Source organism: Aspergillus udagawae (assembly GCF_001078395.1).
Source record: "Aspergillus udagawae IFM 46973 DNA, scaffold_8, whole genome shotgun sequence".
NCBI lineage: Eukaryota > Fungi > Ascomycota > Eurotiomycetes > Eurotiales > Aspergillaceae > Aspergillus > Aspergillus udagawae.
In genome coordinates this window covers 1,027,539-1,052,633 of record NW_025091271.1, presented here as the reverse complement: position 1 = coordinate 1,052,633, position 25,095 = coordinate 1,027,539, and the positions used below count along the sequence as shown (strand labels likewise).

General features: G+C 50.3%; 7 protein-coding genes across 7 annotated transcripts; 3 read left to right on the top strand and 4 right to left on the bottom strand.

Annotated features, from left to right (window-relative positions):
• Positions 1–108: 108 nt before the first annotated feature.
• On the top strand, positions 109–3,154 carry Aud_009839 (sodium/calcium exchanger protein; the record flags this gene model as incomplete). Its single annotated transcript, XM_043294684.1, has 2 exons — positions 109–321; positions 389–3,154. 2 exons carry the CDS (start codon positions 109–111, stop codon positions 3,152–3,154), a joined length of 2,979 nt encoding a protein of 992 aa, XP_043150619.1.
• A 419-nt stretch (positions 3,155–3,573) lies between these two features.
• pan1 (actin cytoskeleton-regulatory complex protein PAN1) lies at positions 3,574–8,212 on the bottom strand (the record flags this gene model as incomplete). The annotated part of the gene is made up of 5 exons (XM_043294683.1): positions 3,574–4,759; positions 4,829–5,350; positions 5,410–7,467; positions 7,525–7,588; positions 7,654–8,212. The coding sequence occupies 5 exons, from the start codon at positions 8,210–8,212 to the stop codon at positions 3,574–3,576; spliced, it is 4,389 nt and encodes a 1,462-aa protein (XP_043150618.1).
• A 720-nt stretch (positions 8,213–8,932) lies between these two features.
• On the bottom strand, positions 8,933–9,690 carry Aud_009837 (DNA-directed RNA polymerase II core subunit RPB11; the record flags this gene model as incomplete). The annotated part of the gene is made up of 4 exons (XM_043294682.1): positions 8,933–9,136; positions 9,239–9,348; positions 9,409–9,567; positions 9,615–9,690. The coding sequence occupies 4 exons, from the start codon at positions 9,688–9,690 to the stop codon at positions 8,933–8,935; spliced, it is 549 nt and encodes a 182-aa protein (XP_043150617.1).
• A 1,298-nt stretch (positions 9,691–10,988) lies between these two features.
• On the top strand, positions 10,989–12,059 carry Aud_009836 (nitronate monooxygenase; the record flags this gene model as incomplete). The annotated part of the gene is made up of 1 exon (XM_043294681.1): positions 10,989–12,059. The coding sequence occupies one exon, from the start codon at positions 10,989–10,991 to the stop codon at positions 12,057–12,059; it is 1,071 nt and encodes a 356-aa protein (XP_043150616.1).
• A 567-nt stretch (positions 12,060–12,626) lies between these two features.
• Aud_009835 (uncharacterized protein) lies at positions 12,627–15,676 on the bottom strand (the record flags this gene model as incomplete). Its single annotated transcript, XM_043294680.1, has 3 exons — positions 12,627–14,852; positions 14,925–15,351; positions 15,435–15,676. 3 exons carry the CDS (start codon positions 15,674–15,676, stop codon positions 12,627–12,629), a joined length of 2,895 nt encoding a protein of 964 aa, XP_043150615.1.
• A 3,404-nt stretch (positions 15,677–19,080) lies between these two features.
• Positions 19,081–21,538, bottom strand: rad7 (DNA repair protein Rad7, protein; the record flags this gene model as incomplete). Its single annotated transcript, XM_043294679.1, has 5 exons — positions 19,081–20,081; positions 20,133–20,298; positions 20,355–20,894; positions 20,959–20,986; positions 21,408–21,538. The coding sequence occupies 5 exons, from the start codon at positions 21,536–21,538 to the stop codon at positions 19,081–19,083; spliced, it is 1,866 nt and encodes a 621-aa protein (XP_043150614.1).
• Positions 21,539–21,685: 147 nt separating this feature from the next.
• Positions 21,686–25,044, top strand: Aud_009833 (DNA repair protein RAD16; the record flags this gene model as incomplete). The annotated part of the gene is made up of 8 exons (XM_043294678.1): positions 21,686–21,698; positions 21,828–22,756; positions 22,808–23,137; positions 23,196–23,304; positions 23,356–23,430; positions 23,485–23,543; positions 23,600–24,747; positions 24,813–25,044. 8 exons carry the CDS (start codon positions 21,686–21,688, stop codon positions 25,042–25,044), a joined length of 2,895 nt encoding a protein of 964 aa, XP_043150613.1.
• Positions 25,045–25,095: the final 51 nt, after the last annotated feature.

The window sequence follows — 25,095 nt, the reverse complement described above, 5'->3', positions numbered from 1 at the left end:
TGTTGCTGCCTTCTCATTCTTTCTTATATAGTTCCAATAGCTACATGATCCCCCGCAATTTCTTCCTCTGCTGTCTTCCCTACTGCTCATGATGCCGCAGTGGTCACTATGGCAAGCAACCTGACTTTGTACCCGAGACGATCACCGATCCGCCGGAAACGTCCCTATTCTGTTCGACCGTTCTATTGGGCTTTTCTGACGTTAATCATTCTTTCGGTGATCAGCTGGTCTCTGGGGAACGTGAACAATCCCTCGGCAGCATCTTCCCCGCTTCATGTCAAGCGAGGAGCGGATGTCCTGCAAAGCAACAATGAGCCAGAGGTATGAATAAAAGACATTTCTCTTCGCAGATATGCTAATAAATCTTTTTTTTTTTTTTCGTTGACAGTGCCGTCTGGTCCGTCAAGCCAAGGATCAATGCTCCTTCGTCCGTGCCAATTGCTCCGACCTTGAGGATGGATTACTCTCATATGTCCAGCTGTACTATTGCACATTTGCGGACGCCAAACCTATAGCTTTCATTGTCCTCATCTTGTGGCTATCCTTGCTTTTCAGCACCATAGGTATTGCTGCAAGCGACTTCTTGTGTATAGATTTGAGTACTTTGGCCAGCATTCTCGGGATGAGTGAGAGTTTAACCGGCGTCACGTTTCTGGCGTTTGGAAACGGCAGCCCCGATGTGTTCTCCACATTTGCTGCCATGAGGTCAAACAGCGGTAGCCTGGCCATCGGGGAGCTGATCGGTGCTGCGAGCTTCATTACGTCGGTAGTTGCAGGCTCCATGGCCCTGATCCAGCCGTTCAAGGTTGCCCGGCGGAGCTTCGTCCGGGACGTGGGATTCTTTGTCATTGCTGTCAGCTTCAGTATGGTGCTTCTAGCTGACGGAAGGCTTCATGCCTGGGAATCAGCAACTATGGTTGGCCTGTATTGTTTCTACGTGGTCTTTGTTGTCACTTGGCACTGGTACCTTGTACGGCGTCGTCGGACCTACGAGAGGAATTTAGCTGCACGGGCTCACTTCCACATCCCAGACAACCAAGAGCTGGAAATCGAAGAAGAGGTGGAAGAGGATGACCCTGGTGTTGCGTCGGAGTCGAGGAGTCTCCTCCGCGGACCGTCGACTGAAGATTTCGACGCACTGCAAGGATCCGATTTGCCGGCTTGGAAAGATGGTGACGAGGATGATGACGCGCGCAACCGGTATCTCGCTGAAATAAGCGAGAATATGCACGTATTCCGCCCCTCTACGCGCAGGCGCAACACATTGAATCCCATCAGGCCCAGCCTCGTTGGCGCGCTGGAGTTCCAGACCGTACTCTCTTCCCTGCAGAAGTCCCGTAACATCAATCGGGGCACACTCATTGGGCGCGACAGATATTTTGATAATCCAGAACTGGCGCGCGCGCCTTCACCACAGCAGGACAATTTGTCAGTCGCATCCCATCCCCGGACAAGCAGACCCTCCGGGAACAGCCGTCTTCTATCGCCGAATAGTGTAGCAGGCTCCTCTCGAGTTCGTGCTGTATCTGCCAACGATGCCGCGGGGCTCAGGCTGGATACCAGCGTCTTCACATCTGGTACGCCACAGCCTCGTGTGACCGTTAGTCGCCCTTCTGGAAGCGAAGAGATGTTTCAGGCTCAGATATCCCAAACTGACCAGACCTCGGCAACTCTATCATTACCATCCTCTGGCAGACCCTCGCCCGATTCAAGTCTAGCAGGTGCCGCCCGGTCTGCCAGCCCCAATCTACTTGCACCACCGGGTACATTTCACTCGCCAAACTACCAGGCGGACTCTCCCCTTACGCGGTCCCCGCAGGACGTCTCCCCACTAGGGACTTCATATGCCACGCGCGAAAATGAATCTTCTTCGGAAAGCCCCTCCAGCCCTTTTCCTCCTTGCCCAGACGCAATCGACTCCGTGCACTCAAGAGCGCCAAGCATACGTCTTCCGACCGCTGCGAGCCCTACAGAGACGTTGCAAGTTCATGATAACGGATTTGAAGATGGAGGTTATCGGTCCTCATCACCAGCAAAGTGGTCACTGCTTTCCCCAAGCTGCATCGCGAGGTCCGTTATTCCAGTGCTCTTCCCGACCTTGGTTGGCTGGAGGACCAAGAACTTCCTAGAACGACTGTTGGGGATCATTGCAGCGCCAAGTGTGTTGCTACTCACAATTACTCTTCCTGTGGTGGAACCAGCACAACCTGAGGTAGGCCACGCGCCTAATGTATCACCGTCGTCCGCCGACGGTGAGCCGGCAGCGCCCCGAGTGAGACTGCCGGAAGACAGTCCGCGTATTCGAACTCTAGACCGTGATCTGGCCGATCAGGAAGTGGGTTCACTGGCGGGCAAAGCTCAGTCGCTACAAGAAAGGCGACGATGGGACTCCGAATTGCCTGCTCTCGAACCACTGACCCAATCAGCTTTTCAGCTGAAGGATCGGTGCCAGTGGCTGCTTTGCGTACAGCTTTTTATGGGGCCTCTTTTTGTCGCCTGGATCGCATGGACTACGATGGATCCCGAGATGAAAGTCCGCAATCTTCTTATCCCATTATTGTGCTCCCTTCTCTTCTCATTTCTATGTCTTGCGTGCCTTGTGGTGAGTACAAGGAATAGCCGCTCCTCGCGGCCTTCCTCTTTTTGGCGCCCCTTCCTGGCCATGTTGGGCTTTGTAGTTGCAATCTTTTGGATCGCAACCATAGCCACGGAAGTAGTCAGCCTTCTCAAAACTTTCGGGGTCATTCTGAATATTAGCGACTCCCTCTTAGGGCTCACTGTGTTCGCTGTCGGGAACTCACTGGGTGATCTGGTTGCCGATATTACCGTTGCCCGCCTAGGGTATCCAGTCATGGCTTTGAGTGCCTGTTTTGGAGGACCGATGCTAAATATTCTCTTGGGAATTGGCTTGGGCGGTCTTTACATGACCGTGAAAGCGAAGCCAGAAACGAAAGTTGCCCGCCAGGGTTCTTACGAGATCGCTATCTCTAAGGTCCTGGTCATTAGTGGCGCTACACTTCTGACTACTTTGCTCCTTTTGCTGATTGTCGTTCCATTGAATAATTGGAGAATGGATCGAAAGATCGGCTGGGGTCTGGTCATTTTATGGGCCTTTAGCACATTAGGGAACGTTATTGCTGAGGTCGTTACCTAGCCCTATCTTCTTTTGATCTTTGTTCTTCAGTTTTCCCTCAGTACCACTATAGCTCATGCTTGGGTTTGGCGCCTACCTGCGTCCCTTGTACGTTTACTTTGCAACGCTGTCTACTATTTGAGCAATAACTTCTGTCATGTATATATATACTTTCTTTTGGCCACGACTGCAGTTGAGCGCCTCTATCTGACCGTGTCTTAATCCATGAGTTGTTATCTTCAAAGTCCAAGTCGACTCAGAATGCAATTTCTGGCCGACTGTGAGTAACTACAATTGAGGCGACAGAGATGGAAAAAACAAGCAAGGATATAACGCTATAAATTCCTTCTACGGTATATGGATTTCCATTTCACAATATACAGTTCTTGGTGTCCACTGGCGACAGATTGCTGGCAGCCGTGCGTCAACTTGCCTTGAATCTAGCCAAGCACACGACCGGCACTCGAGCTCGTGCTCCGATCATTCGTCTGGACCTTCCGAAGCCCTTTGCCCATTTGAATTGAGGCCAAGAGCGCGCTACGATTTGGGGCTCCTGAAGGCGCAGGCGGACCACCAGCAGCCGGAGGAGCTGGTGGTGGAGGAGGGCCCGGGGGCGGCGGAGGGCCTGGAGGTGGCGCAGGTGGTGCCATAGGTGGTGCAGGAGGTGGAGGCGGTGCAACAGACGGATCATAGCTAGGCACTGCCGCTGGTGGCGGAGGAGGAGGTGGCGGAGGAGGGGCAGCAGGAGCAGAGAGGCTGCCGTTCGGCTCGGGCACCGGGAGTGAGGCAACTGAGCTGTCTTGCACTGGGGTCGACGACTTGGAGGGCGATTGGTCATCCATAGCACTCAAAGGTCGTGGTGGTGCCATAGTACCAAATAGAATACTCGCGAGTTGTTTAGCGCTACCACCTCCTGGCCGCTCGTCGTCGTCATCGTCAGAGGAGTCGAATTCAGAACCTGCAGCAGACCAGTCATCGTCTGCTTCAGGACGCGCACGAGATTTGCGCTCCAGCGGCGCGGATCCGGTGAAAGCAGGTTTCGAACTCTCCTGCTGTGCGAGACGGTGGAAAGGATTGGTCGAGTGTACATCAGCCTTGGGGGACGTGACATTGGTCTGCGGCACAGGGGGAGGAGAGACCACTTGTGTGTCAGCAGCCTGGTTGGTTATCTTGAAGTACGGATTTTTGGACTCTGTCTCTGGGCTGAAGCTCACAGGTGGAGGAGCATGAGAGGACGTGTCTTCGGGACTGGCAGCCTGCTCGGGTTCCGGTGCAGCAACAGGAGCCGTAGGAGCCACTGTGGGGAGTAATTGGCTCTGGGTCGGTGTGCTATCCTGAGGCGTGACGTTCGCTGGTCCTTCGTCATCAGAAGAACTCTCCTCATCGAGACCTTCCAATTCTAGTTGAAGTTGCCGCTCTCGTTCCCTGGCCCTCTCGATCTCAGCGCGCTGAGCTGCAAGTGCGGCTTCCTTTTCCTTGGCCAACCGTTCGGCTTCTTCTTTGCGACGCTTCTCCTCTTGCTTCCGGATCTTGCCTTGCTTGACTTGCTCCTCCAGTGCACGGAGACGAGCTTCTTGTGCCTCTTTCTCCTTGAGAAGTTCCTCCTCACGCTTTTGAGCTTCCATCCTACAAAAAGTGAGAGCACTGTTAGCCAAATGTACCTCGAAGCGACAATGATAGGTGGATGGGGCTTACTCGAGGCGATTCGTCTCCTCTTCTTGTGCCTGTTGCTCCTCCCTGATAGCCTGTTCCGCAGCGACGGTTTCTTCTGCGGCCTTTTTCACTTCAGCCTGGCCCGCGCTGTCCGTGCGCCCTCGGCGTGAAGGCGGAGCCGGGGGTGGCTTCTTGCCCACAGGTTTGGCAGGTGCGTTAGAAGTGCTACGCTGCTCCTCAGCCAAGCGACGTTGTCTCTCTTGCTCTCTCTTCGCGTCTTCCTCCTCTGCTCGTCTCAGACGCTCCTCTCGCTCTTTCTTTTCCCGCTCCTGGCGCTGTAAAAGGGTTTCAGACGAGTCAGTGTGTGGTTTCAGACCGGCAGCCGCCATGCGCTCCGCGATACGTTTTTGGGCGCGCTCTCTAGCCGCAGCCACTCGGTCCTCGTGAGTGGATCCCGGTAACGAACTGGCAGAACCAGCGGAAGGCGCAGGGGACAGCCGAGAGACACCGACGGACGGCTCTTCGTGGCGAAGTCGCTGCTCTTGAGCAGAACTCCTTGACTCCCTGCAAAGTGTTATTTCGGACTCGACCAAAGGTACGTTTAGTACAGTTATGTCACTTACTCTTCCTTACGGATGTGTGCCGTTCGGCTGCCTCGTTGCAAGTCATAGATGAAGTCCCGAATGACGTCCTCGACCCCCAAGGCATCCTCCCACCGACGACGTTCATGTTCACGTGTCGAAGTTTCACCCTCTTCCTTGAGGCTATCTTCTAGGCTGCGAGTGAACTCTCTCACGCTCTCCTCCACGTCACGTGTCATGGCCTCGTTCTTTTCTCTGTCTGCTCGAATACCGGTACTTTCAGCCTCCAACCTGCGAGCCGCAGCTCCATCGTCGTCCACTGAAGCAGGAACTGGTCTGCCAGCAAGTTCGGCGGCCCGAGCCTGCATCCTTGCACGGGCGCGGGCCTTGATACGATCCGCCTCCGTCACGGTGCCACCGGGTCCTGTTCCAACGATGTTGGCAGCACTATTTGGATGTGCTTTTGCGTCCTTCAAGCGGAAAAGTTCAAGTTTGGCATCGGCTATCTCACGTTCAATACGGCGGACCTCTGATGCGACCTGAGGAACCTGGTCCTCGAAGGCTTGGAGCTGACGACGCAAGGATCTCCGTTCGGCGCCATTATCCAGATTACGGAAAGCTGCATTAGGATGAGTGTCGATATCGTCTTGAACGCGACGGATTCGATCCATGAGGCTTTCAGCCTCCCGACGATCACGGCGATCCAAGACCTCATCCTCCTCGGCTCGATTTTCATCATGGAAGTCGACAGCATCAAGCATGATCTGAGTCTCACGGATCTTCTTCTTCAGCTGCTCAACAGATAGTTCCTCCTCAGATGCCTGAGAGGCAGCGGGAGATGATGGCCGGGCGTCATTACCCATACGACGACGGGCGCTAGACCGGTAACCAGCTGCAGCCTCGTCATTATTCTTAAAGAGAGTGGCATCCTTGCGGCCGAATCCTGGAGACCTTGCACCGCCACGGAATGAGTGCTCCTTGAGGTAACTCACACCAGTCTTCTGAGGTTGCAAAAAAGCGCCAGAAGCTTTGCGATTCTCTGCATCCTGGGATAGCAGGGACTTGACCGCGCCTATTGAATCATTCAAGTTTCTCGTTGACGGAGGAATTAGCTCAGGGGGTAGACGACTCGGGACTGGATACCCGTTGAGTTTTCTGTAAATCAGGTGCATGGCCACAGCGAATTCATCCATGTTCAAACGACCTCGATTGTTGGGGTCGGCAAGCGTCCAGATTCGCTCCAAATCTTTGCGATCCAGGCCACTTTGTCCCATGATTTCGATAGCGGTATCGCCGCCTATGAAGCCCTTATGGAAGCCATCCCATGCTCGGAAGAGATCATCGTAGATTTTCTTCTCCTCCTTCGTGATTGCCCAAGGAATACTAGCATTGCCAGAGAGACCGGCTGTCGTAAACCCGCCTTCACGACCAGGCTGAGGCATGAGTTGCTGTTTCAAGGCCTCGATGTTGGGCAAACCCGTTGACGGTGCGTTAACAAACCCCCATTGGCCGGGAATTCCAGTCGGCTGAGCAACCAATCCACCTGTCTGCATCGAACTAAGATTCGAACCAAATCCGGTAGGCATAGGCGGAAGTGGGGGACGGGGACCACTGTAGCCTGTAGCTTGAGGATTGGTCATTAAACCTGTTGGCTGGGTCTGCAGATACTGCTGCTGAGACTGTCCGGGGAAGCCTGTAGCCTGTGGTGCGAGAGTTGCGTTCGCTCCAAGAAAAGAGGATTGATTGGGCTGCAAACCGCTTGCTTGAGGACCAAAGCCTGTGGGCTGCGCAGTAAGTTGCGAAAGAAACTGTGCATTCGATGGCTGCTGCGGCTGAGGATGCTGAGGAGCCGGAGGAGCAGATTTGTTCTCCAAGAGCGGAGCATCGAAGCTGGGAACGTTCGTTCTTGCAGCGGCTTGCGGCTCAGTGTCGGGAACCCCGAACGAGATGATATCCACCATACTTGAAACCTCATTTTTGATCTTGTCCGGTAGAGTAGCGGGAAGTTCTCGACCCGTGATCCTCAAATTGCAGAGGTACATGGCTAAAGCAAATTCTGGGAAGAATAATTGCCCAGACTTGGTGGTGTCGGACAGAACCCTGGATTGAATAGTCAGCTTCAAGAACATCCTTCAGAACAATTGGCATTTTACCCACCATATTTTCGACAATTCACTGCCGGGAAGTCTCGAACGCAGAAGTAGATCCTTAGCTTTTCCCCCTGTATGTGATAGACTTCAGCAAATCATCTCTCAATCAACGCCATGTCATCTGAGGACTACCAACCGTCCATTGTCTGACTATCACCCACCGCGGACTTGAAAAGTTGCTCAAACTTGGCCTGGTCTTGCGCAGTGATGAACGATAGCCGTATGTTAGGAATTCTGCTCCCCGAAGACTTGGGCGGTGGTGGAGGCGCCACGTTAGCACCATCGCTAAACGAGTTGGCTATCTCCGAAGACGTCCTAGGAGCAAGTCGAGTGGGCAGGCCGGTGGTCGAAGGCACCTGAAGCGATGGAGGTTGACTTTGAGGAGGAAAACCTGTGTACTGCGGCTGTTGCGCGGACGCCTGATAACCGCCAAGCTGCTGCTGCTGAGGCGCAGCGCCAGGGAAGCCTGTGAACTGAGGTTGCAGTTGTCCAGTAGGGAACCCCGTTGGCTGAGGCTGCAGATGAGAGGCCGATTGAGGTCCAAATCCGGTGGGTTGTGGTTGAAAGCCAGTCTGTTGTGGTATTTGTTGCTGACCTTGAGGGAATTGCGAGTATGGAGGTTGCTGCATGAAAGGCGGCTGTCCTGGGCGGGCGTTGTTGACGCCGCCCAAGAAGGAGTTCGACGAAGAGTACATCACAGCGCTTGCATTAGAATTGGGAAGGAAGATAGGTAGTGCAGGCTGAGAAGATACAGAGATCAGGTCACTATCAAGCAAGAAGAAAATTGACGACAAAGAAGCAGATGAACGAAAGAAACCAGACGATGCAAGATAGAGTTGGGAGGAGGGATTCAGGAGGAGCTGCGGCTGTGGTGACGCCTGGACGTTCAGGCACACGGAGGCAATATCGGCGCTAGCCCGAAAGGGAGCGGTGGAGCCACAATTTCCGGGAATCCAGGCTCCAACCCTCGTGATCCGGTGTCAACTAAATATACCTACAGTAAGTAGTAGCTTGCCCATGACGATTGGAAGGCTACAAATGCGATCTGAATTGTGCTTTTGAACCTCTAGGTGATAAAAAGCCTCGGTTGCTGCTTGTCGTTGCATAATATTCATTCAATTGGACGTTATCATTAAAGACAGCAATCAACATCCCTCATTATCATGATGAACTCGTAGCGTAGAGGCTCCTCCAAAAACCGAGCCCAAACTTTAAGCAACTCGATAAATCATCATCTCGCGTAACGTGCAATTTGCGATACCATCAAGCCCGTGGAAGACAATGCATGGAAAATATGGCAAATGGCCACGTTTTAATGTACAGGTGATTCGCATAAACCAGATGCGCCGAGATCCAGAGGAGGAAAATAAGCAGATGCAAATCAGCTCCGATTCGCCAGTATCGCAACCGGTAATCTAAGCACCTTCTGCAGTACCATTCTGCTGCTGCTGAGTAGCTCCGACCATCTTACGCAGCTCGTATTCTTTGGTGAATTCGCGGGAAAGGATGCCCAGGTCCTTGACAAGGTCATGACAGGCGGCGAGCAGAGCATCCTTAGGAGTGACCTCGCCATCAGTCTGAACGCGGAGTTCAAACTTGGGAACTAGAGGATGGGGGACCTGAGACAATTCGTCAGAGTCATGCATCCCAGAGCTCGCAAGGAAAGCCCTGGAAATCTTAAATAAATTTGAGGGAAAACACGGCTTCTAAGGCGAACATACCTTGTAACCAGCAAAGATGACATGAGAGTTCTGCAGAAGACGGGAGCGGAGGAGGTTGCCGAGCGTGTGGTCCTCTTTGTTGAAAGTGAAAATAGAGGAAGATGGAATGCCTAGATGCATTAGATCGACCGTTATTGATCTGCACCGTAAAATTTGATGGAAGAACTCACGAGTATCGGTCTCAACCTCGACTTTCTCTTCTCCAGGAGACAGAACAAAAGACTCGAAACTGAGAGAAAGACACAGTGTCAGCTTGAATACCCAATGCTCGTTGACTTTGTAAAGGATCTTCAGGCGCATGAACGGGATAAGAGTGAGCACCTGCGCGGCTGATCATTGTCCAAATTTATGGAGGAGAGGCAAGCATTATTATTACGAGAACCACCAGCAGCATGTATCCAACGAGCGTATGCCATCTCGTTGGGGAGCATGAATGGTTTCTTTGGACTCATGGCGACAGGACCCTCTCAATGGACAAGACCAGAGGCCAAGATGTAGAAACAATAGGGTGGTGAGCAAAGGAAGACAAACAGATCACAATCAGATAAAGAGGGAAATGGTTGTCAACAGGAGTTGTGTTGATGATGGTAGGCTCAAGTATGAGGAAAGTGGGTGATTGCATCGCCGAGAGCGCAGACCACAAAGCTGGAAGCCCTGTCCCAGGTCTGCACATAGTGAAGGCAACATCTTCCATTTTTACTTTCAGCAAGGGACAACCCCTCCATCACTTTTGATTGCAGCCTCGAGGTAGATCTCTTAACCAGAGACAGGACAAGAATAAAGAAGGCAGCCAAGACATGAAAATGCGGTTTTCCATAGACAGTGCAACGCAACTGGTCTTGCTTACCGATCTGGCGCGTTCATCTTGAGAGAATGACAAGTGAAGTTGAGGCTGTTTCAAACTTGTTCACACAAGTCCCACGATTCCCAAGAACAGAAGAGCCGGGGCCCAAGAAGGAACAAACGGGAATGATGGTTGACGAATTCAAACAGATGAGAACCAAGAAAGACAACTGTTCTTGTAAGTTCCCCTGTTCGCCTCGAAAACCTCGATCGAAACTCGCCTTCAATATCCAAAAAAAGAAAAAAGAACGACAGAAACAGTAGTTTGATCTTCCAGATGATATCAGCAAATAACCAATAAGAATGCCTAAGGACAACACCATTCAGGGCAACAACCTGGGAAGGACATCAGAGAACTTACAAGCTTGATAGATCGAGTATAGGAGGGAGGAATCCTTTGTACAAAGCAACAAGGCGAGGTATTAAAGGTTGTGAGCTTCTGTGAGCAAACTGAAGATATTGATGGAAGAGTGAAGCAATTAAGAAGGGCTGTCCAGTTTATTTCTACTATCAAAATGCTTTATCAGGTTCAATCATTCATTATCTACCGCCTTGAAGAGTCTCGTGATTTTAGGCACGTGATACTACGGATATTGATCACAAAGAGTCTCCCCGCGGCCCGACCGTATCCGAGTGACTTACCACCCAGTGACTCTATGCAAGTAATTCCATGTTTTGAATTGGATGGGTAGTCTCCCCTTGCGGAAGACTGAGCGGTTTACTGATTGGATTACAACGCAGAGTGATGTGAAACAGCATCGGGATGGCGGGTGGAAACGATCCCGTATAGTATCTTACACTGATATAAACTGGCATGCATCCTCATTCTAGTCTTAAGAACCGTTACCTATTGCTCTAAACTATACTCAAGCAATCCGGGATCTAGACATCTCACAGTGTCCTGATTATGTCGCTGAGAACTGTATTGAAATCAACCTATCCTTGGATAAAGAGTCCCCTTCTGGCCTCGGCTCCAATGCTGAACATTGCCGGCCCCCCGCTGGCAGTATCTGTCTCCTCCGCCGGTGGGCTTGGATTTCTTGCTGCAGGATTTGATGTTTCGAGCTTGGATCATAACCTGGAAGTTGCCACCCGTCTAGTGAAGCAATCAGGCGGTATAGTACAGCAAATATACGAAGAAACGGGCGTGCTCCCCATTGGGGTGGGCTTCCTCAACTGGGGCGCCGATCTCAAAGTCTCTACTGCCGCTATCCAGAAGTACACGCCATGCGCTGTGTGGCTATTTGGTCCAAAGAACCAACCGGACGATCTAGTGCCCTGGGCGAAGGAGGTGCGTGTCGTGACCTCTGGCCGGACCAAGATCTGGGTGCAAGTGGGCGCCGTGGATGAGGCGATCGCCGTTGCCGAACTTCTTCGACCAGACGCTTTGGTCGTCCAAGGTTCTGATGCGGGGGGTCATGGTCTAGTTCATTCGGCCTCAGTTTTGACTTTGATACCTGAGATCCAAGATGCTTTACGGGAGCGAGACTTAACTCACATAGCCATCATGGCTGCAGGAGGAATAGTCGATGGACGAGGACTGGCAGCGGCTTTGGCACTGGGGGCTGCCGGCGCTGCCATGGGTACTCGCTTCCTGGCTTCTGCAGAAGCGAATATAGCTCACGGATATCAGAAGGAGATCTTGAGAGCATCTGATGGTGGTCTCAACACTATCAGGTCGACTGTATATGATCGAGTGAGGGGTATCGGGGGTTGGCCTAATCGATACGACGGGCGCGGTATTATCAACCAGAGTTACATTGATGCTGTGGAGCGGGGAATGAGTGATGAGGAGAATAAGAGGTGGTACGAAGAAGAGCTGAAGAAAGGCGATGCCGGTTGGGGACCCGACGGGAGACTTACAACGTATGCTGGCACTGGTGTCGGCCTGGTGCGGGAAATCCTGCCTGCATCCACAATCGTGGAGAACACCTTGTGTGAAGCAAGAGATGTGATTCGGGGAATTCCAGTAGATTGAAGCACTGCGAAGGCCAGGACTCTAGTGGCTTGCTAGCCACATTTTACTGACAGGAGGGACGAAGATGCGATTGAAATGCACTCAAATGTTTAGGAGCAGCGGTCCCTAAAACCCATGCCCAGTATATTACTAGAATTCAATTACAGATACAAGAGTAAAGTAGATACACTGCCGACTGCTTTGATACAGGATTTCACAACCCTTTTGCTGAATAGCGATCATATACCATTGCTGCCTCAAAACACCAGCCTTAAGAAAACCCCTAGCTTGCTCAAAGATGGAGAAAGACAACAAATAAATAGATAGAAAAAAAGTTGCCATGATGCAGTGCCGATTTTCAATGCTGTATCGTAAACCCGCCAATCAATATTCGAGGGACACTGGGTCCAAAAGACAAAAGTGAAAGGAGCATCCAGCCGCTTTTTGGATATCTCGGCCCTATGAAATAAGAACACCGGGATGTCAAGGGCAGGATTGTAACTCAAAGTAATCGAGTATGCGTATATGTTTGCTTACGCGGAAAGTATCGTGACGAGACCGAAAATTGAGCGCCGAGTAAGGGCATCATCAATGCACCACATTCAGTAAGTCTCCGAGACTCGACGTTTCTTTCTTGATTCTCCAATTGCTTTTCTTCTTTTCGCGTTTCTTTAACAATTCGGCCCACCCTTCATCTTCATCCTCGTCGTCTAGCACAGCGTTCTTACTTTCATTTTGCGGTCTTCCGTCGGTAGAGACTGGACGGACGGTCACAGTTGGCATCGACGGACTTTTCATGGCGAGCGGTCCCGCTGGGGAAGCTGTTCTCTGGTTTTCGTCATTCCATTGTTTGGCCATCGAGGGATAGGCCGCAGATCCGTGGTCAGGTTGTAACGTCGATACAGGCCGATACCGAGGTGCCATGCCGACATTGCTACGTTCTGATGGCGCAATAGACGGTGCATAACCTTGGCCGATCGGTGTGCCCGGTCGGTTGCCAGCAGGAAGGTAGGGTATCGCCGGGCCATTGAGCCGAGATGAGACATTCGGGTCCAGCATACTTAGAGTTCTTTGGTCATTGAAGGTAGGTGCTGGACTGAACGGTCCTGCTGTAGGCATGGAAGCAGGTCTCAAATTTGTGTTGGCAGGCAACGATGGCGGAAAACCCGCGGGTGACATCAGTGGCTGCGGCGGCGGAGTCTGCCCTCCTTGCATCGAAATCATTTGCTGCATCCATTGCATCTGCACCTGCATCATTTGGGACATTTGTTGTGACAATTGTATCTGCGCCTGTTCTGTAGCAGAGATGCCCGCCTGAAGATTCGGGGGGTTCATACTCGGGGGGTTCATACCCATCATCGTGTAAGGTCTCGGGATGCCGCCCGACGGGGTGGCTGCCCCCGATGCTCCAAGTCCGTTCTGGAACTCATATACGGCTTGAGTATTCGGACTCCCTCGTCTCATTGCTCTTGCTCGCTCTTCCGTAGCGATGACGCCCACCAAGCCACCCGGAGGCAATGCAGCCGAAGTAGTGGGACCCCCATGCACCGACGCACCCCCTCCAAAAGCCAAGGACTCCCTGTTCGGGGGATTGACTAAGCTTGCCCCGTAGTACGGATCCCGAGGGAGGTTTCGAGCAAAGACAGGTAAGCTGCTGCGATTAGCCAAATCATTGTCGCCAGCGACGGAGCCTGGAGATTGGACGTAAGGCTGCTGAAACGAGGCCCGAAGATTCGGAATAGAACTTGAAGGTGCCAAGCGACTGGGAGGGCGGTTTCTATTTGGAAAACCGTGCGCAGCAAGTATTCCCAACGGGATGTCCTCGTCCTCGTCACCCTCGCTGCTCTTCCCGCTGCCCGATCTGTTGCCAGAATTTGATGCTTGAATCGTTAGATTCGGCGTACTATTGCTGGCGTGGTCCAATTCCGGTCGAAGTGACGGTGCGGGAGACTGTTGGCCTGTGACTTTCATCATCTGCTGTCGATATACAGATAGATGAGCTTCCTGCTTCCGTCGCTGCCTTTCAGCTTCCCGGTTCTTCTCTACCTCGTCGTCTTCATCGAAATCACTCTCGGCCGAGTCTTCACTCTTGGAAGCGTCACTGTTCGATCTCCTGAGCTCTTGCTGCTGCCGATAATGCTCGAATTGCGAAGGCGTCATGACTTTATTCGTCGATGTGCCGGGCTTCGGCTGGCTTTGCTCGTACTGAGCAGCCAGTAACGCGTGCGCGGCAATGGAAGGGTCGAATTGGCTCTCCCCCACTGGAGGCGATTGACGTCGTGTTTCCGCGGGTGACGTTGAAAGGCTCGGAGACTTCATGAGTGCGGGCGTGTTTGATTGAGCAATGAGGGGTGCGTGATGCTCATGATCCGAGCCCTCATGCTCCGACGTCGACGTAAAATGCACCGCACCTTTACTTGAATGAAGGGAGTCCATTATTAATTTAGCGTCTTCGTCTTCAATAGGTGTAGAATCCCGTTTCGTCGAGTAGATGACGCTTCTCCTCAATCCTTTGTCTCCTCCCGTCTGAGGCTTGATGAGAGAACGGTGGGAAGTCGTAGCAGTTGCCAAGGGAAGAGATTTCCGCCGCCCTTCAGGCAACATAGAGGTTGAATTCGGCACACCTGATTGACTAATCGGGGAGTCCTCCGCGGGGGATTGCATAGCATTGAGAAGGCCCTCTCCGGAGTGTCGACTGTCCCAAGAGTAAGGGGAAGGTTCTATTTCCTTGGACACATTCGTATTGATGGGGGACGGACGCGATACTTTTTCTTCCTTCCGGTAAGCCGCGGATGAAGGGTGCGCGGATGGTAACTACCAAAGGTTATTAACATTGACCCGGTTAGAGAAAGACGAGAAGCTGGGGGTGAACAGAGTGGTTCGTACCATGTCTAAGGGCTTCCCGGCAGATGTGGACTCGGAAATGTGTGCGCTATCCCGCTTCCCGAGGTCATCAAACATATTTGTAAATTCATCGCCAAGCTGACCAACGTTCAGATCGTCTAACAGCTTTGGTGGTGTTGCGGTGCTAGCTGTACTAGACGTCATCGCCCTGTTCCTGGACGGGCCGGGGGTGGACTGTCGAGCGGGAGGGATTGAAGGCGAGGCCTTTGAGAGTCTCCCCCCAAAAGAGAAGGTTCTCCCCGCTGCGCGTAGTGCACCAGATATAGGGGGAATGGGTATGTCGTGGAGGTTTCGAGAGTGCGGCGATTGGGCGTCAGAATGAACTGGTACGTCTGTCAAAGAGCGCGGCGCCGATGACAAGCTGAATCGAATAGACGAAGAACTCTCTGATGATCCTCCGGGATTGCTGCTAGTGTAGTTGAACCCCAAAGTTAGTAACCCTGCTAATAATATTTCAACTAATCCGCCCAAGACTGGGAAGGTGAACTGTACCGATGCTTTGGTGGTAAATTCTCAGCTCCAGCGAAAATATTGTCATCCTCTTCCGTGGGAGTGTACAAAACTTGGCCTCCAGTTGATCTTTTTGAGAAAATATTCCCTTCACTTAAAGATTTTTGGTCCGCAGACGGGCGTTCAAAGACTCGAAAGGACGGCTGAGGAGGATTCTCCACCTCCTCAAGAGCATTTCCAGACGACTTCCGCCGCGTAAAGCCCTTAGGGAGCTTAATTGGCATCTGTACAGATGGACCGTCGGTCACAGACTTGTGAGGGTCGGCCACTTATTCCCAACGAGGAATCGACGAGTCTAGACGGAAAGTCCCGCAGACAAGGCAGTTCCAGCAATTATCCTCTTGGGTTGCTCCTCGCTTTCCGTAAACAAGGTAACGGGTGATTGTGGAGGGGCGATTCTGGGCCTTTCGAAACGACTCAGATTCCGATGAAGGTGGGGCTTATGTCGAGGAAACGCCGAAGAATGAAGACGCAGCGATTACGAGGCTATGCACCGTCAGGGAAAATCTGTTGTGGGCGGGCTGAGCACATTAAGGGGTAAGGAGAACGCTGACTGCGAGCGCACGAAAGGAGCGAAGGGAAGTTTCTGGTAGAAAATCGATAGCGTCTCTGGCTAGGACCCTCAAAATGAATCACCAGCGGGGCTCTTAGAGTGGATAATGGTATGAAAGTCAGACAATTGTCGCAGCGCGGACTTTGCAACAAAAACTGACGACGATGACTATTGCTCTTTGAGTGACGGATTAAAATTTGGAAGGGTATGGTGTGGTCTGATGACAGAGAGAAATGAGTGGGTGGTCAAAAACCGGAAAACAAATAAATAGACAACAGGGGTTGAAAGAAGACAATGAGACTACGGGGAGTAATCAGCCAGAGAAGTGGACAATAATAAATCGTGGATGGACAAGGACGAGAGGGAGGCGGGAAACCAGAAAAACATGAATACCAGGCCTGGACTGATAGATAGTTCTTAACCTCGAATCATCAACCATCAGAATTTAGAGTAAGGTAGGTACGGAGTAGATAGTAGAAGAGGACCTAGTCAACCCTGTTCTATATGGACCTTAGGTGCGGACGGAAACCTGTCTAGCCATCGCTATAATTCCTATTAATATCCAAGGTACCTGGACCTGGTGACTTGTAATCCCCTACCTATCTACGGAGAACTACTAGTACCTATTTATCCGCTAATCCGTACCCGTACCTTACTTACATTACCTAGGTACGTCGCAAAATCTTACCATGGTTTTCGGCTCTAGTCTGTAAGGTATTTCAGAAATATTAATATCAAAAGAGGTAGATAAAGTATGGTACAGAACTTGAGAGCTTGGAGTGACAGAAGTGACAGAAGTTGATAATAGAGAGATGCAGCGGTTCGTGCTTTTACAACGAGAATCATCTGCGTCTCAAGTTTTTCTTCCTTAAGTAAGGTATGGATTACGATACTGTGTACGGAGTACCCCAAGGTAATTTGGCTTTAATAGTACGTTCCTAGCCTTCTATGACCCACCACAGCCTGAAGATACTGTAGTAATAATATTTAGACCCAGATAGCTACCTGAGAAACAGGCAAGAAGGGACCTGGCCTACTACAAAGTAGAGAGGTCAATATTGGCAGGTAGCCTTTTCAAGGTTCCACTATTATAAGTTAGCATCTGTCGTGGGTTCGTCGAATTTTGAGCAATATGCCATTGAGACCAATTGAGACGCTCTTCAATCAAGTGGTTGAGTACCGTGTACCTACTTGACTGGATAGAGTCAGCGTACTCTTTGCTCCCAACTCCATATTGGCCAAGTATTCCACGCTTTGATTTCCCAGCCTGCTTTTCTAGGTAGCCGAGGTGTTTTACCATACGAGTTCTAGTACCTACTATGGCCACCAACAGGGCTTGTTATAGGATTATCGGCCTTGGGGAACTGCTTATTTCGAAATCCCCGAATATGATTTCACGCGTTGTATGACCTCATTCAACAGCTAGCAGCTTAGAGAAGTGTATGAGAAGCAAACAGATGGCGAGCTGCCTGAGGGATCATGATTCCTAACTCGGAATGTCAAGGGTTGAATCCTGATAATAAACTGATCAACTCCATCAGCAAAACGTTGGCGCTGAGTGAGAAGCTAAGCAGTAAGGTACCGAACTGCTGTATTATTCAAGATTTACGGTAACTCGCGGTGGCGTCTTGAGGGTTGGAGTGTGGAGCTTACCTTAGGTACTTTATGGAATAATTGAGACTCGTAAGGTACGCATCTAGTAAGGTACCTTTCTAGGTTGTTTGGTTGTAAGTTAGGCCATGCCAAATATAGCAGGCAATCAACAGATCCCTTGAATTGGGTGGAGCAATGATTGTAGATGCACCTTCAAAATCACCACGAAATCAGTGATGACGTGTTGAACTTGATCATCTTGATGGAACAGGAAGCAAGACCGCTTCCAACAAAACTTCTGATTATTTATTGGGACTGCATATTTGAGGAGCTTAAATAATACATGTAGGCACCATTCCTAGCCTGACATCGCGACTACCTTTTGATATGCAGTACTCCGTACTAAGATAGTGTACTGGTAGTGTACTGATACTGCATCGCAAACATACCTAGGTGTCTGGTCAGAGGTACTACCTTAGTAACTAAGGTCTCTCCAAGCACTGTACCTTACCTTACTTAGGTAGGCACCTCGAGCTAGTCGGGGGAATCTCTCAAATCAGATGCAACTATCATGCACATGCGCCTTCTTCAAAGTGGCATACGTCGATGGCTGTTGTCACTCAGTCATGGATACTTCACTAGTAGATTGCCAGCATGAACATGGATTAGTTTGATTGTGCAAGCAGACTGATCTAACGCAATTATGCAGATCACCTTGTCACTCTATGATTATAAGATTTCTTTCCTTAAAAGATCCTAATCTTCTTCCGGAGTTCAGCGAAATTCTTTTCTGACACCTTTATGGTGCCTGGCCAAAGCTTGTGATGAGTGGAGCCAATTGCCAGCCTTCGCCTCATTTTTAGCTTTATATCTGAGAGGGGACTCGTCTACTTCTGTCTAACCTACCTACCGAGATACCTCGCCATCGCCAATATTCGTGCCGAAGACGCTGCTTTCTAGCATGAAACCCGTCCACTTTCGTGTCCAACCGATCAATGACTTTGTCGAAGCAGGGATTACTGTTATGGTCAAGAGCCACTCGAGCATCCAACGATACCAGTCTTCAGCTGTGGGATGGACACGTTACTCGACTTTCAGACTGAGGTCTAGCCAGATTCCGAAAGACACCTCCATGATTTAAGTTTCGATGCTATGTTATTTCACCGTTCGCTTCATCGAAAATAGTACTTGATCAATCATGTCGTTGAGAAGGACGGAGCGCATCCTACTATGATATAGCTGGCTTGTACTGCATTGACAATATGGGCTAAGTAGAATTTCTTGCAAGGCTGTTAAACACTTCAAGCAGCAAGCTATAAGATAATGTAAAACTGTAACGCTTGAAGAAAGGACCAGAGGCAAAAGCCTGCTTAAGCACACTCATTAAGTCACAAGGAAAGCAGATATCTCATCGCCTTGGCTTCAGGCGTTGTCCTTGGGAAGTCTTTTGTCTAGGGTACCGGATTAACCAGACGCTGGGCCCTAAAGGACAATGGAGTGCTGGGCCTTTAAGCCTCCAACCAATGCAATGCCAACTGGAACCCGGACATCGCGGACATTGAAGCATGCAAATGCCACAACTTTCTTGATCGCTGGACAAGACTGGAATATTTTACCGATGAGGAAATCATCCATAACCGTATGAAAGGATACGTCTAGCTCCTGCAGGAACGGGTATGTCTTCCCTTCTGAAAACACATCCTCGAAAGCAGCACGCGATATGTGACGGCACGATGAGATGTTCAATTTCTGAAGGGCCGAGCCTGAGTGGTGCATGAGCGCAATGAACCCCTGAGACGCGAGTCCAATCGCCTCGGCAGGACCATCAGGGTTAGCATTATCCACGTCTCGCGTGGAAGACAAATCCACAAATCTTAAGGGAGGATTGGCCCAATTTGTGAAAAGATTGACAAAACCACTGTTGCTACACAGAGAATTGTCTGAAAAACGAAGTTTTGAGAGCAGCCGACATTTGTCATGAATAAGATCCAACAGTCGGTCATCAGCGTTGCGGAAGCCCTCCAGGGAGAGTGTGCGCAGATTCGGGCCAAGCGTATCCATCATCCGTAAAATGGGTTCAATCTCCAACTCTTGGACAGTATCGAGAGACAAGTGCTCAAGGCTTGGTAAAGTTGAAATTGCCCGTAGAGAATTGCTACCAATCTTCCAGCACTGCTTGAGCTTTAGTCTTTTGAGGGCTGTGCAGTTTTTACACAATGTCTCCACCGTTTCGTCATCAAAGGAGAAGTCGAGATTCGACAGTTTCAAACTTTCGAGCTGTGATCCCAACTTCTCGAAGAGCCGCCGCCAATAAGTATCAGAGACTAGGTTAGTGGCATCTAACTGCAGTTGCCTGACTTGAAGATCACGGTCAATCATGTATTCAACAACTCTGTCTTTGATTTGGCCCGCAAATCGGAGATTGACACGACTCAGGGCCGGCATAATAGCGAATATTTTGTGAAAGTCGTCCGTTTCGAGTTCTATGACAAGTGAGTACGTTGAGAGCCTGAAAATGACAAGTAGAGCCATACTACCCGCATCGTAAATGTCAATGAAATTCAATTCAGGCCGTAGGAACAAGTTTAAAGTTCGTGATGTAAGAATCCGTCTTTTGGAAAATATCTGGCTAAGGCGCTGAAGCAACCGTGAAGGTAAGTCCCCAAATTCTTCGATGTCGTTGTGGTTATCAGCAACTTTCTGAATGAAGTCAGCCTCAATCAAGACGGATCGAAGGATTACTCAAGAATGTTCACCTTTGCACACATCTCGACCAAACTGAGAGCACCTTGCTGCACGATTCCGTCAAGCAAGTTGCTTTGATTCTGCCGCCGACCACTCCTCGACCCTCGCTTCTTAGCTTTTGACTTTTTTTCATCATCCGCTACCTCTTTGGAACATTTGGCGCAGAGGAGACCACCATTGGGGCCGGTTTTGCTGTATGGAGTGACAGTGAAACGCTTACTGCACAGCTCGCAATTATCAAGCTGGCCTGGCATCGGCCGGGATTTTTCGTTCATCATCTCTCTAGCAATGACATCGTCGTCATCATCGGGTTCCCCAGTGCGGCGGGCTTTGCGGCGAGCGAACTCCTTGCTCTGCTTGATCTTTGCGAGTGTCGCTGCCTCCTTTCGCTTGCGTTTCTTTCTCTGCTCAGCCGTTTCGCCGTCATTGTCTTCATATTCATCTTCCTCCTCAATTTCATCTGCCGGTTCACTCACAGCCGCCTCTCGCTCGGCTTGTCTCACTCGTCTTTGGTAGTCTTGATGAATCTGAGCGGCGGAAATGTTGTTGGACTAGACAATCAAGTGTCAGCACGGACCGGATCATTTATTGATGCTAGAAGAATGTGGCACTTACAGCTAAGAAATCAGTGAGCGCAGAATGGCTGCGAAAACATCAATTAGCGAGATCGACCAGGCGGATGGGGAAAAAGTGTCGAGGACGTACGGGCCCCTTATCTGATTCCTTGTTGACCTTCTATCCGCCCTGCAAACAATTAAAATGAAAGCCTCAAAAACCTCAGAATAATCGAAACGTACATATTGTATGTAGAACCACTTTACTGATAACCTGATTTAAGGTGGTGTTAAGACGATTGACGCAGGTCTGGTAAGCTTCAGGTCACAGGACTCGTGGTAATTTCGTGTTCCACTTTACGCGAACTTCAGTGCTGTCCTTATCAGCGCGTTCCCGGGATAAAGACTGAATTATCTGGACCTGGTGAGAAGTAGGAGAGATAGAAGAAGTTTGATGAAAGGAGTACACTTGCACTCGCCAAGAGTCGTATACGAGGGGTAGTGACAGACCTGTGAATCACAGGCCGTGTTCCTGTCCAGTTGTGAAAGAATTTTCCAAATCTTCCCAAAGTTCCATCATTGCTGCCTCCCTTTTCCGACCGAAGCTCCATAACAGCAGTGCCGATATTTGCCACCAACATTTCCATCAATTTTCGATCAGGTACCAGGGGCACACTTTGGTTTGTCAATCATCCAGGATCTACTTTTGGCAGGGAAATCAAAAGCCTCATTTGGTATATCGAAATCCTGTCATCATGGGGAGAAGGACTTCCACAGCAAAAGAAACAATGCCACCTGGTAGTAAGTGCTCTCGCTTCCATGCTAAATGCCCTCCCAAACATGCTACTCATCTTTTGAATCGAAGATGGAAAGTTTTCTACTACAATTGTGTCCACCACAGTCACTTATAAGGCTGACGATCGATTTCAGTGCCTCAAGATAGGCGATCATCGTTGCCGAGACGCACCTCCCTGCGATTAGCACAGTCAAAGCCCAGATCCACCACCGACCGTCCGAGTGACCCCAGGGCTAATCAGAAACATGAAGAGCATCATCTTGAGTCGATCGAGTCGAGCTTTGTCTCTACTTCCGTCGAAGTTGCTATACCCTTGAAGAAGCAGTCACCTTCGTGTGCTTCTTCTTCATCCTCCTCGGAAGACACGTTTGGCGAAGGAAGAAACAACTATGATACTCCTGCCACTAGCATTGCGATGACTCCAGCCGAGTCAGATGTGAATAAGCCCAGGCGGAGAGTTAATGCTTCTGCACGAGCTCGCGAATTACGCTCAAGGACAATGCCCCTCAGTAGCATGCAAAGAGGACTTAAGAGGAACGTCGCAGCACTCTCCCCAGATGCCTCGACTCTGGGAACTTCAGACGAGGCGTTGGCTCAGGCTCTGCAAATGCAAGAATATCAGGAATCCTTTTCCAAGCGTCGAAAGATTGCCGCGAGCGCGGGTCGTGACACCCTGGGGATCGAAGATTCTTCTGAGGATGATGACCTCCTCGAGAACCTCGAGTCTGACGGGTTCAAGGATGCAGAGGATGAAGAGGACTTTGAGCCTTGGCAGCCAAAGCGCAGTATTAGGACTTCTCGGCGGTCGACAACGCAGCAAATTATTCCCGACAGCGAAGTCTCTGACTTAAGTGATGATGAAGCAGGGGACGGCAACTATCAAACTGATTCGGAAGCAGACGGTCCTCCGTCGTCTAGTAGCGAGGAGGAGCCCTTAATTGCCGAAAGGGCAAGAAACTCCGGCACAGCAAATGCCAGTACAGGCTCGCGAGCGCGGAGGCAAGCATTAAGGGCCTCTGCAAACCAACGACGCACTAATATTCCTCCTTGGATGAGTAATCGAGTAAGTATGCTCGCTTCGTCCAACATGACGGTGCCCTAACACAGTATCTAGGCTTATAGAGAGCGACGCAAACTTGAAAGGCAACATCCTCTCATCACGAAGATGTGGGACGACTTGAAGAACATGCCCCCTATTACCCCGGTACCAGCAGAGCAGCCTCCGGGTATTTCGAGAACGCTGAAGTCGTACCAGCTGGAGGGCTTGAACTGGATGTTGCAGCAAGAGAAAAGTCAATATAAAGGTGGTTTGCTGGGTGACGAGATGGGCATGGGAAAGACTATCCAGGCGGTCTCCCTTCTCATGTCTGACTATCCCGTCGGCAAGCCATCGCTTGTTGTGGTGCCACCGGTTGCTCTGATGCAATGGCAGTCTGAAATTAAAGTAAGGCTGTTCTGCGTGTTGAAAATTATAGTTACGGTGCTAATTTTTATGACATCAGGACTACACGAATGGCCAGTTGAATGTTCTTGTGTACCACAATTCCAATGCCAAGGTCAAACACCTAACAAAGAAAGAACTTGAGTCTTATGATGTGATCATGATCTCTTGTGAGTTATAAAATTTGCAAGCATGAAAATGCGGTCTAATGTCGGATGTAGATTCTGGCCTCGAATCCATTCATCGGAAGGAATGGAAAGGATGGAACCGCAACGACGGGATTGTGAAAGAAGATAGTGAGTCTATCGACAAATTAGTACAGCAAAGAAAAGTCCACTGACAATGAGAAGGCGTCATTCATGCCATTGACTACCACCGCCTTATCCTCGATGAAGCGCATAGCATCAAGGTATATTGGCGAGACCTTTGGACTTTACAATTGATTCTTTTGCTAATGCTTCTCAGCAACGGACTACCAGCGTTGCACGTGCATGTTTTGCCCTTAAAGCCTCTTATAAATGGTGTCTTTCCGGCACTCCTGTTCAGAATCGAATCGGCGAGTTCTTCTCTCTTCTTCGCTTCCTCGAAGTTCGCCCATTTGCGTGCTACTTCTGTAAGCAGTGCAAATGTCAGCAACTTCATTGGTCCCAGGACGCAGATAAACGTTGTAGCCATTGCAAGCACAGTGGGTTCAGCCATGTATCAGTCTTCAACCAGGAGATCCTTAATCCCATTACCGAACGAGACAATCCAGAAGCCCGCAAGGAGGCTTTATCCAAACTTCGCCTGATCACTGACAGGATCATGCTAAGACGAGTCAAGCGCGATCACACAGCTTCAATGGAGCTCCCTCCGAAACGCGTCGTGCTGCATCACGAGTTTTTCGGAGAAATTGAACGTGACTTTTCGAGGAGTATTATGACGAATTCTACAAGACAGTTTGATACATACGTTAGCCGAGGTGTGATGTTGAACAACTACGCCAACATCTTCGGTCTGATCATGCAGATGCGGCAGGTTGCGAATCATCCAGACCTGATCCTGAAGAAGCATGCTGCCGGTGGGCAGAACGTCCTTGTATGCAGTATTTGTGATGAGCCTGCGGAAGAGGCCATCCGTTCTCGTTGTCACCATGATTTTTGTCGTCGTTGTGCCAAAGATTACATCCAGTCTTTCGAAGCAGACAGCGTCGTTGATTGTCCTCGTTGTCACATTCCCCTCTCCATTGATTTTGAGCAGCCAGATATTGAGCAGGAGGCGGAGCACATCAAGAAGAACTCCATCATTAATCGCATCCGAATGGAGGACTGGACGTCGTCGACGAAGATTGAAATGCTTGTTTACGAGCTCTACAAATTGAGGAGCCAGAAGCAGACTCACAAGTCCATCGTTTTCTCGCAATTTACCTCGATGCTTCAGCTTGTTGAATGGCGTCTTCGCCGGGCCGGTTTCAACACCGTCATGCTGGATGGGACAATGACGCCTGCACAGCGTCAGAAATCAATTGATTATTTCATGAATAATGTTGATGTAGAGGTTTTCCTTGTGTCATTGAAAGCAGGGGGTGTCGCCTTGAACTTGACTGAAGCCTCAAGAGTTTTCATCGTCGATCCGTAAGTATTGCTCGAGCATCTTGCTACAAACCTGTGTGGGTCTTGTACTAACGGAGATCCATCAGGTGGTGGAATCCAGCTGCCGAATGGCAAAGCGCAGACCGATGCCATCGTATTGGTCAGCGACGGCCCTGTGTCATAACCCGGCTCTGCATTGAGGATTCGGTAGAATCGCGCATTGTCTTGCTGCAAGAGAAGAAGGCAAATCTCATCAACGGCACGCTAAACAAAGATCAGGGGGAGGCGCTGGAAAAGCTCACTCCAGAAGATATGCAGTTCTTGTTCCGCGGATCGTGATTTGCCATCTTTCTTGAGATTATACATTATGCGATCTAATTTACTGCGCAG